The sequence below is a fragment of the Copidosoma floridanum genome, unplaced genomic scaffold (genome assembly GCF_036245765.1).
Source record: "Copidosoma floridanum isolate Cflo_tuat_1 unplaced genomic scaffold, Cflo_Japanese_pri ptg000006l, whole genome shotgun sequence".
Classification (NCBI taxonomy): Eukaryota; Metazoa; Arthropoda; class Insecta; order Hymenoptera; family Encyrtidae; genus Copidosoma; species Copidosoma floridanum.
In genome coordinates this window covers 9927763-9941758 of record NW_028321883.1, presented here as the reverse complement: position 1 = coordinate 9941758, position 13996 = coordinate 9927763, and the positions used below count along the sequence as shown (strand labels likewise).

Below are 13996 nucleotides of genomic sequence, written 5' to 3'. Positions count from 1 at the left end.
TGTGTTGTTTCATTTATTACATTAATTAACAAAAAGACAAGTAAGTGACCTAGGTTTTGTGGTGATTAGCGCTTTCATTATTTTATTTATTATATTAATTTACAAAACGGCCAGTAAGCGCCCCGGGCTGTGTGGTGATCGGTGCTTGTGTTGTTTTATTGATTTAATTTAAAAAAAAATCGGGCAGTAAGCGCTCCGGGTTGTTTGGTAATTGGCGCTTTTGTTATTCTATTTAGTATATTAATCAACAAAGTGTGTGGTGATCGGTGCTTGTGTTGTTTTATTTATTTAATTAATAAAAAAATTGGCTAGTGAGCGCCCTGGTGATGATTGGCGCTTTTGTTATTTTGTTTATTATATTAATCAACAAAGTGGCTAGTAAGGGCCCCGGGTTTTGTGGTGATTGGCGCTTGTGTTAATTTATTTATTTAAATAATAAACAAAGCGGCCAGTAAGCGCTCTGGGTTGTGTGGTGATTTTTGCTTTAGTTATTTTGTTTATTTAATCAATAAACAAAGCGGGCAGTTAGCGCCCCGAGCTGTTTGGTGATCGGTGCTTCTGTTATTTTATTTATTATAATAATTAACGAAGTGGCCAGTAAGCACCCTGGGTTGTGTGGTGATTTGTGCTTTTGTTATTTTATTTATTTAATTAATAAAAAAAAGCGGCCAGTAAGCGCTTTGGGTTGTGTGGTGATTGGCGCTTTTATTATTTTATTTATTTAATTAATAAAAAAGTCGGGCAGTAAGCTCCCTGGATTGTGTAGTGATTGGCGCTTGTGTTATTTTATTTACTTAAATGATAAATAAATTGGCGAGTAAGCGCCATGGGTTGTGTGTTGATTTGCGCTCTTGTTATTCATTTAAGTATATTAATTAACAAAGTGGCAAGTAAGCGACCCAGGTAGTGTGGTGATTAGTGCTTTTATTATTTTATTTAGTATATTAATTAACAAAGTGGCAAGTAAGCACGCCAGATTGTGTGGTGATTTGTGCTTCTGTCATTTTATTTATTTAATTAATAAAAAAAAGCGGCTAGTAAGCGCTTTGGGTTGTGTGGTGATTGGCGCTTCAGTTATTTTATTTATTCAGTTAATAAATAAAGCGGCCAGTAAGCGCCCCGGGTTGTGTGGTGATTGGCGCTTTTGTTATTTTATTTAGTATATTAATTAACAAAGTGGCAATTAAGCACGCCGGGTTGTGTGGTGATTTGTGCTTTTGTTACTTTATTCATTTAATTAATAAAAAAAAGCGGCAAGTAAGCGCTTTGGGTTGTGTGGGGATTGGCGCTTCAGTTATTTTATTTATTAAATGAATAATTAAAGCGGTCAGTAAGCGCCCTATAATGTGTAGTTATTAGCACTTGTGTTATTTTGTTTACTTAAATAATAAATAAATCGGCCAGTAAGCTTAATGGGTTGTGTGTTGATATGCGCTTTTGTTATTTTATTTATTTAATTAATAAAAAATTTGGGCAGTAAGCGCTCCGAGTTATGTGGTGATCGGTGCTTGTGTTGTTTCATTTAGTATATTAATTAATAAAGTGGCAAGTAAGCAACCCGTGTCGTTTGGTTATTGGTGCTTGAGTTATTTTATTCATTCAATCAATAAACGAAGCAGCCAGTAAGCACCCTGGGTTGTGTGGTGATTGGCGCTTTTGTCATTTTATTTATTACATTAAATAAAAAAGATGCTAGTAAGCGCCCCGGGTTGTGAAGTGATGAGTGCTGGTGTTGTTTTATTTATTTAATTAATAAAAAAATCGGCCAGTAAGCGCCCCGAGTTGTGTGGTGATTGGCGTTTGTGTTATTTTATTCATTTAATTAATAAACAAAGCGGCCAGTAAGCGCCCTGGGTTGTGTGGTGTTGGCGCTTTTGTTATTTTATTTATTATATTAATTAACAAAAATGCCAGTAAGCAATTCGGGTTGTGTGGTAATCGGTGCTTGTGTTGTTTTATTTATTTAATCAATAAAGAAATCGGCCAGTTAGCTGCCCCAGTTGTGTGGTGATTGGCGCTTTTGTTATTTTATTTATTATATTAATTATTAAAGATGCCAGTAAGCAACCCGGGTTGTGAGGTGATCAGTGCGTGTGTTGTTTATTTATTTGATTAATATAAAAATCGGCCAGTAAGTGCCCTGGGTTGTGTCTCGATTTGCACTTCTGTTATTTTAGTTATTATATTAATTAACAAAGTTGCTAGTAAGCTTCTCGGGTTGTGTGGTGATTGGCGCTTGTGTTATTTTATGTAGTATATTAATTAACAAAATGGCAAGTTAGCGACCCGGGTTGTGTGGTGATTTGCACTTTAGTTGTTTTATTTATTATATTAACTAACAAATTTGCTAGTAAGCGCCCTGGGTTGTGTGGTGATGGGCGATCCTGTTTTTTTATTTATTACATTAATTAACAAAGATGCCAGTAAGCGCCCTGGGTTGTGTAGTTATTGGTGCTTGTGTTATCTGAATTATTTCATTAATAAACAAAGCAGTCAGTTAGCACCACGGGTTGTGTGGTGATTGGTGCTTGTGTTGTTTTATTTATTTTATTAATAAAAAAATCGGCCAGTAAGCGCCCCGGAATGTGTGGTGATCCCCGCTTGTGTTGTTTTATTTATTTAATTAATAAATAAATCGGCCAGTAAGCGCCATGGGTTGTGTTTTGATTTGCGCTCTTGTTATTCTATTTAGTATATTAATTAACAAAGTGGCAAGTAATCGCCTCTAGTTTTGTGGTGATTGGCGCTTTTGTTATTCTATTTATTATATTAATTAACAAAGTGGTCAGTCAGTGCCCTAGATTGTGTGGTGGTTGGCGCTTTTGTTATTTTATTTATTATTTTAATTAACAAAGTGGCCAGTCATTGCCTCAGGTTGTGTGGTGATTTGCGCTTTAGTTATTCTATTTATTTAATTAATTAACAATTTGGCCAGTAAGCGCCCTGGTTTCTGTGGTGATTGCTGATCGTATTATTTTATTTATTTAAATAATAAACCAATCCGCCAGTAAGCACTCCGGTCTGTGTGGTGATTGGCGCTCCTGTTATTTTATTTATTTAATTAATAAAAAAAAGCGGCCAGTAAGTGCTCTGGGTTGTGTGGTGATTGGCGCTTGTGTTATTTTATTTATTCAATTAATAAACAAAGCGGCCAGTAAGCGCTCTGGGTTGTCTGGTGATTGGCGCTTGTGTTATTTAATTTACTTAATAAATAAATTGGCCAGTGAACGCCCCGGGTTGTGTGTTGATTTGCGCTTTTGTTTTTTTATTTATTTAATTAATAAACAAAGTGGCCAGTAAGCGCCCCGGGTTATGTGGTGATCGGTGCTTGTGTTGTTTCATTTATTACATTAATTAACAAAGTGGCCAGTAAGTGCCCTGGGTTGTGTTGTGATCGGAGCTTTCGTCATTTCATTTATTATATTAATTAACAAAGTGGCCAGTAAGCGCCCTGGGTTGTGTGGTGATTGGCACTTCTGTTTTTTTTTTTAGTATATTAATTAACTAAGTGGCAAGTAAGCGTGCCGGGTTGTGTGGTGATTGGCGCTTTTGATATTTCATTTATTATATCAATTAACAAAGTGGTCAGTCAGTGCCCTAGATTGTGTGGTGATTGGCGCTTTTGTTATTTTATTTATTATATCAATTAACAAAGTGGCCAGTCAGTGCCCCAGGTTGTGTGGTGATTTGCGCTTTAGTTATTCTATTTATTTAATTAATTAACAAATTGGCCAGTAAGCGCCCTGGTTTGTGTGGTGATTGCCGATCGTATTATTTTATTTATTTAAATAATAAACCAATCCGCCAGTAAGCAACCCCGTCTGTGTGGTGATTGGCGCTTCTGTTATTTTATTCATTTAATCAATAAAAAAAAGCGGCCAGTAAGTGCTCTGGGTTGTGTGGTGATTGGCGCTTGTTTTACTTTATTTATTCAATTAATAAATAACTCGGCCAGTAAGCGCCATGGGTTGTGTTTTGATTTGCGCTCTTGTTATTTCATTTAGTATATTAATTAACAAGGTGGCAAGTAATCGCCCCTGGTTTTGTGGTGATTGGCACTTTTGTTATTCTATTTATTATATTAATTAACAAAGTGGTCATTCAGTGCCCTAGATTGTGTGGTGATCGGCGCTTTTGTTATTTTATTTATTATATTAATTAACAAAGTGGCCAGTCAGTGCCCCAGGTTGTGTGGTGATTTGCGCTTTAGTTATTCTATTTATTTAATTAATTAACAAATTGGCCAGTAAGCGCCCCGGTTTGTGTGGTGATTGCCGATCGTATTATTTTATTTATTTAAATATTAAACCAATCCGCCAGTAAGCACTCCGGTCTGTTTGGTGATTGGCGCTCCTGTTATTTTATTTATTTAATTAATAAAAAAAAGCGGCCAGTAAGCGCTCTGGGTTGTCTGGTGATTGGCGCTTGTGTTATTTAATTTACTTAATAAATAAATTGGCCAGTAAGCGCCCCGGGTTGTGTGTTGATTTGCGCTTTCGTTATTTCATTTATTTAATTAATAAACAAAGTGGCCAGTAAGCGCCCCGGGTTATGTGGTGATCGGTGCTTGTGTAGTTTCCTTTATTACATAATTAACTAAGTGGCCAGTAAGTGCCCTGGGTTGTGTGGTGATCGGCGCTTTCGTCATTTCATTTATTATATTAATTAACAAAGTGGCCAGTAAGCGCCCTGGGTTGTGTGGTGATTGGCACTTTTTTTTTTTTTTTTTAGTATATTAATTAACTAAGTGGCAAGTAAGCGTGCCGGGTTGTGTGGTGATTGGCGCTTTTGATATTTCATTTATTATATTAATTAACAAAGTGGCCAGTAATTGCCCTGGGTTGTGTGGTGATTTATTACGCTTTTGTTATTTTGTTTATTTAATCAATAAACAAATCGGCCAGTAAGCGCCCCGGGTTGTGTGGTGATTGGCGCTTGTGTTATGTTATTCATTTAATTAATAAACAAAGTGGCCAGTAAGTGCCCCGGGTTGTGTGGTGATTAGCGCTTGCGTTATTCTATTTTACATATTAATGAACAAAGCGGCCAGTAAGCGTGCCGGGTTGTGTGGTGATTGGCGCTTTTGTTATCATATAAAGCATTTAATTTAAAAGTGGCCAGTAGGCGTTTTGTGTTACTGGGTTAATTAGCATTGGGTTTTTGGTTTTCATAGCTTGGGGTTTATTTATTTATTATGTTAGATAATGCTGTTGAGTTATGTGGGTTCTTGCGTTTTGCTCCATATAGCTCATCGGAATTTTGCGCTACTTTGGTTGCCACTTTTGGGAGCACTGCTCTTGATAGTTCCGATCACGCAACGTAGATCAGACGGTCAGAGAGAGATAGAACTCCCCTCATGCAGTCTTCTTTCTCTTAGTATATAGCTGATCACGCGCAAATCGCTCAGTTGCGACACTTGCGTGCTCTCTTCTTATACTTCTATGCTTCTGGCAGTTCTCAAGTTCTGACTTCTGACTTCTGAGTTTCTGACCCGTTTCACGATTCTCTTGACGAGATACTCGATTCTTAGAATCGATACCATTTGGGATTCGACTTCGTCGACTCGATCTTTTTTGAGGAATCGCCCATTCACAGTTGCACCTGCCTGTTGTACTCGGCATATTATCTGACATTCGCAATTTTTCTTCGAGGACTAAATTAATTAGAAATAACTGCATGAGACTAAACAGTCATTAAAGGATGAGATTTCGAACCAAACAATGCCAACGCCAAGTATTTTCTATAATAAGTAAGGCCCGTGATAGCAAAAAAAAAAAAAAAGACGAAGACAGCAATGACGCTGGTTTGTATATCTATACGTTTCTATGTTTGCATATATATAGATATACTAGCCAGTTTTACTTATGTGCACTGCTTTGTTTAATTCTTTTTTTGCTGCCTTAGTTATCCTTGTTGTTGCTGTGAATGTTGTGTAATGTGAAGTATGCTAAGAGAACTACGAGAAACGTACAATCATCGGCTTATTAGGCTATTGACGGCTGACAAGATGTGGGTCTTGTGACAACATTAGTGCCGTGCAGCATACAGTGTTAGATACCGAGATGAACTATGGGTGCTCAACAAGCCAAGGATCGTACTATTTCCTCTGGAACTGTTGGCAGACAAACGCGAAAGCAGCTTCGAAACCCCAAGGATACTCGCAATATGGGCTCTAACATTTTCACCGAGCATAGTGGTATTTTTTATTTCTTCTCTTTACACTTACAGGAGCACCCATTCACACGATAACTGTCATAAATTTTTCTCATATATTCCGGTTTCTCTCAATGTGCTTAGTTACGTGGTAGCACATACCCCTTACTTTGATTTGGGAACTACCTACTTAAGTATTCTAATGATTCACTCAAACGAAGTGTTTTAAATCATCTATTCTGGAAATCCAATAAATAAATTCTGTACACCGTACTATTGATAACGTCAGTTGTTGATTGCTCACGTATGTTTTCAAAGTAAAAACTACAATTTACCTGTTTTTACTGGAAACATTTAAATTTAACAATGTTAAATGGTTTTAAATCCATGAAAAAAAACAATTTACAGAACGGTTTTTTGCAAATATTAAGACCATAATTGTCATGCTTTTTATATTTTTTTTTATTCAGTGAAGAACGTAAATGGGACAAATTTAGACTCGCATTGGTGTAATATGATTGAACCACTAATATTCTAATTTTAAAATCAGCGTTTTAATAAAAACAATTGTTTTTTAAGATAAAATTGATGACCTGCATAGACCCTTGCACCTGTTGTTGAATTATTTATACCCCTATTATGAAACTTTCTCAAAAATAAAGCTTACCTCATCATAAGAATTTAAAGCATTCTAAATTACTTTGCTTAGTTTCTAATAAAAGCTATACATACATGTATTTTTGGACGAATATACATTAACAAAGTCTCTAAAAAAATTAGAAAAACGCAATTTTCTTAATTTTAGTACTAACTCTCTTATTCATTATATTTAAAACTGAATGATAAACTATGTTCAAAATAATTTTTAAGTATGAAAAATGAATAATAAGTTGAGTTTTATGTTGAATACGTTACTTTTAATTCAATCTACAAAAAGAAGTTTGTTGGTTGTTGAGTAAAAATATTTGATAGAAGAGGTAGGAAAATAATCACACAGTATTTGTATGTGTATATATGTATGAAATGATCAAGGTGGCGCGATTCTACGGTAGAAAAAGTGAAATATGCATCAAGATACTCTTTATGTCATTCATCAAAATTAGTTATTGAGTGACATTTCGGAACAAAATGAGATATATGTAGTATTCAAGATTCAATAGTGGACCAGGTTGAGTATTGATCGAGATACTTTTAATGTAAATTACGAAAATTGATTGCTCATTGAGTGACAATATTTCGAACAAAAGTTTCATTTGTTGTATTATGAAACATGGCATAAATTTAATTGTAATTTATTAGTTAAGATATGTATTTATGTATCTTATTATACATATATATTTGTAGGTCCTAATCAGAAGTATCATAACTGACATGTTAATAATCTAAAAGTTTCTTAAAAAAGGTGAAATAATGATTTATTACTTGAGAACTCTAAAAATCTCTTTATTTTTCTATTAAAATATGTGGATTAACCGTGTGACATGTAAAAAATATCATTAGGTTGCAACTGCTATAGTAAGCCAACGATGGACAAAATAACATTACGCACGAACTGCATTTTAATTCTAATATATTTTATAAATTTTAAGTACATAAAAATTCTTCACAGTACGACTGCTTGATACAACTTTATAAGTCTTCTTTAGCCAGAAAATTATTTTTATAGTGAGTTATAACTTTCATTTTGATATATATATATATTGTTTTACTTTACCTTGTACAGAAATACAGTATACGTCGAACCTACCGTGTGTGACGTCATTAGTAATGACGTCACTACCGACTCGTAGGGAAAATACGTTAGCAGCATAGGGGTGGAGTAAGGTTTTATTTATTTTCTCGACAACAAAGGTAAGAATCAATGTGATTTTTATTGTGATTTGTAAAGTGATGAAAATCCCTTAACGTAAAATTTTGAAAGTTTAATAATTATAGTGACAAGAGTAATATCTATGTAAAAGTCCCTCATAACCTCTCCCAATATTTGTTTGTATTTCCAGTAACGTGCAAAGTCCATCAATTATCAATGCATCTGCCTATGTCTGCAATTTGTCAATTTGGAAAGTGCACCATTTCCAGTCGGAATTATGTTGAAGGAGAAAAGTTGCTGAACGCTAATCATATTTTAAAGTGCGGGAAAATGTCAGAGATGGGAAATGTCATTCGCATTACAGCTTATTGCCTTCAAACGACTGATATAAATGGAAAACCACATGAAATCAGAGGAGAAATATTGTTAGATGGCAGTATAAAATCTTCTTCAGATTTTCTTCCAAAGGCTTGACCTTTCTACTTTTTCTTCTTGACCAAACATATTTGTTACAGTTACGTAACTCGCATTTTCTTTTGGCATCACATGAAATGAAATTGTTGAGTCTTCCATTGTACTTTTACAACCAGAGACACAACAACAAACTTTACTTTTCACTTTCTTCGAAGAACTTTCCATATTTCAACATCTGCATTTAATTACAAGTATTTTTTTTTTATTATGAAGGGATTATAGTTTTACATACTAGCTTGTACAAAGTTCAAATACTTACATAATATCCAATAACAAACGGAAAATCACCTAAATTCTTGACTTCAACAAACAGTCGGGATAGGTTATAGGTAGTAAGCATTTCAGGCAGTAATGACACTTACAACAATTCTTGAGCTTTGAAAATTTTTTTTCAGTATAAATACAAATCAGTCTAAAAATTTTTATACTTTTCACCTCAATTTGGAGCTTTATTTTTAAAACAATAAATAAAACCTTACTCCGCCCCTATGCTGCTAACGTATTTTCCCTACAACGAGTCGGTAGTGACGTCATTACTGATGACGTCACACACGGTAGGTTCGACGCCAATAGCTTGCTTGAGGTCTTTGCGCACCTTGAGTGTTTATTTCTTGATGTATTGACTCGGTTCAACAGCCTTCCTTGCACATGAACTTCTTAGAATTCAAACAGCCTTGGCCTTGTTTACTACACTACCGAAATATGGATCGATGTATATGTGTGTATGTAGCATATAGGAAATTCATATTCAATATGTACTAATTTGAGAATTATGGATTTACAATATTTTATGATATTATGGAATTTAAGAAGTAAAACACTATCCCGACTCCTATCAGACACGAAGCACGGGCAGTATGTATGAATGATTTGTGTATTTTATACCTCTCCTGGAGATGAGTAGTAAGGATACGATAGAAACGTCCTTGGTATCATCAATAATAGTGCTTTTACGCGAACTATTCCGGAAAGGTTTTCGGATACTCACGACAGGTGCACTTATCTTGTGCTCATAACGGTGATGCCTTTTCACGAGGATTAGTTGCTCCCACTGTTGTATTCTCGTTGATTCGGAGGTGATTCTTTTAATCACAAAATAATGGTTTGTATGATCTTTGAAGGAAAAAAAAAGGTATTAAGTATATGGATGGAAAGACAAAATTCAGGGTACTAGGCCGAAAGTTGTCCTTACCGTGAGAATCAAGTTTTCGGCAATGGAAATTCAGACTATTTCGAAAAAAATGTCGTAGAGAATTAAACAATGTCAATCGATTGTAGTAAAATCGAACAAAAAATATTTTCTGCTAAGGCTTAGAAAAAAATGGCAAAAATGGTAAAACACGATTTTTAGCGTCGGAAACGAACATCAACCCTTAATATTTAAATAAAAAAAAAATGTAGAAGTATGCGTGGCAAAAAGGCGAACAAAATAAGCTCTGGTCGATCCCAATTGGTCCAGTGGTTTCCCCGCAAAAGGCAAAAAACCTCGTGTTTTGAGCTAATATCCAATAATTAATAACTCTCTTTGGCATAAACATTAAGAACTGAAATTTCATCAAGATCGAATCTATAGTTTTTGCAAACCGCAGCTAAATGCAAAAAAAGGTACGCTGGCAAAACGGGCTAAAAAAAGTTGTTTACAACGTTAGATACAATTTTATTGCAGAATCATATTTTTTAATACTTACTCTACAACTTACCAAAGCATCAAATTTTTTTGCTATGTGAAAGTTGCTCAAAAAATGATAAACCTAATGGGTATTTTTTGCGCATGGCGGTACGGTCCGTGAGGGGCAATAAGCCGCCGTAGCCGCCGATGCATAAATCACGTTCACTCTCTGAAGCTCGACTCCGGTGTTATCGACCGAGTACGTTGAAACTGCAAGCGCTCTCAAAAATAACGATATCTCGAGAACGAATAACCAACTTCTACACTGTTAAAAATTTGATACTTCGGTACGTTGTAGAGTAAGTATTAAAAAAATATGATCCTGCAAAAAAATTGTATCGAACGTTGTAAAAAACTTTTTATAGGCCGTTTTGTCAAAGTACTTTTTTATGCATTTAGCTGCGGTTTACAAAAACTATCGATCTGATCTTGCTGAAATTTGGTGTAATTATTGAAGACTACTAAAGCTACATCTCTGCTGAATTTCAGCCCTTAATGTTCATGCCAAGAGAGATATTAATTTTTGAATATTCATTTTTGAAAACGAGATTTTTTGCATTTTGCGAAATTTTGTGTACGGATTCTTGATAATTCTGAGATGGTTTATGCATAGTTTTTTGTCTTGAAAAAGTAAATAACAATAGCGATAAACAAGCTCAAAGTTCTATTAAAATAAGCAAGTTTTGCGCTCTAATTCAGTAGGATCCGCTAGGTGGCGTTGAGGTAAAATTAAAGCCACCCGAAATCAAAGATAGTGAAGAGTGGTTATAACATGCCCCATTGAGATGTCGATTGTCCTAGTCGTCCATCGGCCGTAAACCAAGCACAGAGTTGTTAGTGTTTAGCTGGGCATCCCGGCTACTAGTGACATTCTTCTGTCATGGGTAAGCGATATAAATCGGTTTTTACCCCGAATCGCCAAAATAACCGAGTGCCAACCGAGATACCAACGTCTTCGACGTTATACCAGGAGATGTTGGGAAAGAGCTCTACAACCAGTTCTAAAGATTCAAACGTAATTTTCCTCCCGATCAGTGTGGTGCTACAATAACAGGCCAGAGAAGATCACCTTGAGGTATACAGGCAATTACATTTGCTGGAACCTTCAGTTAAGAAAGAGTTTACTTAAGAATCTCACTGGTCCTTTTCAGGGTCATCGGATGTCGAACTACCTTGCCAAAAAATATATTACAATCCTATTAAGTTGAAAAAATAGGCTTTAGGGCTCACAGAAGTCTTAACTATGCCAAAAGTCGCAAGAAGTCAAAGTGGAAGAAAAACTTTAAATGCATCTAATCAGTACAATTTTTGGCGTCAAGGAAATGACGCTGAACATTTATTAAGATTAAAGCAGCATCTAAATCGATAAATAAAGAATTTATTAAGTGAGAGATCAGTTTTTCACTATAACCCTCATAGTTATGTCTTGAATCTTTCAGATTTTTAAATAGGTAGAATATGTATTTGTATTGCTGCATAAAAAATGTAGAGATTAAGCCCCAGGATTTTGATGCTGTGGTAATAAAGTTGTGAGATAGGAGAAATTTTTTTTTCATATTTATATATTTTTAGTGAATTTTAAATCTTTACAGCTTTAAAAAATAGCCCTAATCATAGATCATACGGGAAAAACTGCAAATTAATGATTATTTTACGGCATGAACGGTACTATTTAGCATTATTATATTTTTTAAACTTTTTACAGCTTTTTACTTGATCTAATAAACTGTATGGATTCTAAACAAATATGTTTTTAAAAAGAAAATTTTTGTTTTGAGAAGTGTCAGAAATAGACGTAAAATGTTTAACTTAAAACGTTTCCGTAATTATGAAGCGCTTTCCAACGAACTCTTCATAATTACGTTATTCTGAATTCTGAACACAAACAATTAACTGAAATGCTGGGATTATGACAACGTTTTTATATCTTGGTAAGAAAGTTGGACAGCTTGCGCCCAACACGATTAAATGACACGGTGTTAAATAATTTCTCGAATTCGATTTTTTCAGATCGACCTAAGCTCCCAAAATTGCCAGCAGCATCAATTCCGAATTTTGACGGAAAATTCACATACGTGGCAAAGTTCACATTTTAAAGGGTGCCTTGGAGAGAGAAGCTTTGGGGAAACTCGCAATTCATGATCTCAGTGCCGAAAAATATAAACATGCATGGAAATTCTTGACTGATAGCTACGAGAGACAACATATTTTGGCTAACAAGCATTTGTACGCGCTACTACACATGACCTCAATTATCAAGCTAAGCCCAGCTAATTGAAACAGTCTCATCGTCACTGCTCAGCAACATTTAGCCATGTTAAGTTTGCTTAAAGTAATGCCTGATGAACGCATAGTAGTGCGATTGCTTTAAAACGCGTCACCAAATCAAATTAGAAATAAATTGGGGGGAGTCTTTGACATTTGACGAGTTACCTGAGTTGAAAAATCTATATCAATTCATACGTGAATCAGCTTTTCATTTGTGTATGAACGAACAAAATTCTAACTAAAGGAGTGATATGGACGTAAAAAGAATTTCCGAAACAAATCAACAGTTAACCAAAATTCTGAAAAAATGGGTTCGTCGCTCGCGTGTTACGAGCGAAAAAAATGTTTGCGCTTATAGCGGTGCTGACCATTCGAATTACAAATGTCAGACTTTTAAAAAATTAAAAATAAATCACCATTGGGCTTTCTTCAAACAAAAAGGTGTCTTTCGAAATTTTTTACGCATGCACTCTGGAACTTGTGATTCGGGTCATTGCAAACGCTGCACTAAATTTCATCATAGATTATTATATAGTGACAACAAGCCCTCGTCTAATTTTTCATCTTATTCTCCGATCAGCGAGCTAAAAAAGCATACGAATGATTTAAAATTGTCGCATGATGGTCAAGTATAGTGTTGACATTAAATTCGGGTGCTATTATATCACACCTTATGATAAGTGCCATAGTTGAAATAGCAAACAGTATCAGTCAACATACGCGTGCCTGGGCTTTACTCGACACCTGCTTGACTGTTTTATGACCAGACTTATTTACGGTCTTAATTGTTTTATTTTAGTGTCATTCGTGGGTATCTTAGGGTTCAGCTCGTAAGCTTTATTTGTTCTTTGTAGTTGGGTAAAATTTTTAGTTAAATGATATGAATGATGAATTCTTTTATAAGAGCAATTTAATATAATTTATTCTTTCAAATACAATTTACTCGGGTCACTTTAACAAGGTTCAGTGCTAATTATATAACTGATAAATAACTTATATCTATCACTGGTAGTTGTTACTGCTGCTTTGGAGTTCCCCAATGCTTCGTGCAGTAATTTACAGAGGTTCCTTAAACTAGTCGAATGAGTTCGTGGCCAGTAAAATGTTGCGGGTTCTGCTTTCTCTGCTATCGCCGGAGCCACTTTCAGCCTCCTTCGTTGTACCTCGCTCCTTAGTGTAGTCCGATACTATTGATGTCCTCGAAATGCGCCCGAGTTGCCTCAGCCAACACGTCATGCTTTACGTGTATAAGGCACTCGCGAGTCGTGGGAGTCAAGAGTAGACAAAAACTTTAGAGAACAGGTGACAGACGTAAAAAGAGCCGTTTTTTGTTCTTGATAGTGCGTTTTCATAGCGTCTGAGCGAGTAAAAGAGGCCTTTGGTTGAATTAGGTCAACCAATGAGCGATGTTCTTGTAGACTGCTTTAACAACAAAACAGTAGGCTTGCACCATGATGTTACATGTCACGATTTCATGTATTAGGAAATAACAATACAACAATACCAATCGCATTTTTCTGACAGGTGCGATTGAGATTTTGGGATCAATGATAATGCAAGCAATAAAAGAACGCCAAGTAAAAGTTTAAGTGTGACAAATAAGTTACCAAATTTTGCAATCA

At 35.2% G+C, this 13996-nt stretch overlaps 1 protein-coding gene across 1 annotated transcript in view; it reads left to right on the top strand.

Annotated features, from left to right (window-relative positions):
• Positions 1-5821: 5821 nt before the first annotated feature.
• The window catches only part of Abl (tyrosine-protein kinase Abl), a 451059-nt gene continuing 442884 nt past the window's right edge, over positions 5822-13996 (top strand). The window contains 1 exon segment of the mRNA XM_089598684.1: positions 5822-6196. Within this exon segment, the coding sequence (XP_089454810.1) occupies positions 6070-6196 (127 nt within the window). The 5' untranslated portion in view covers positions 5822-6069.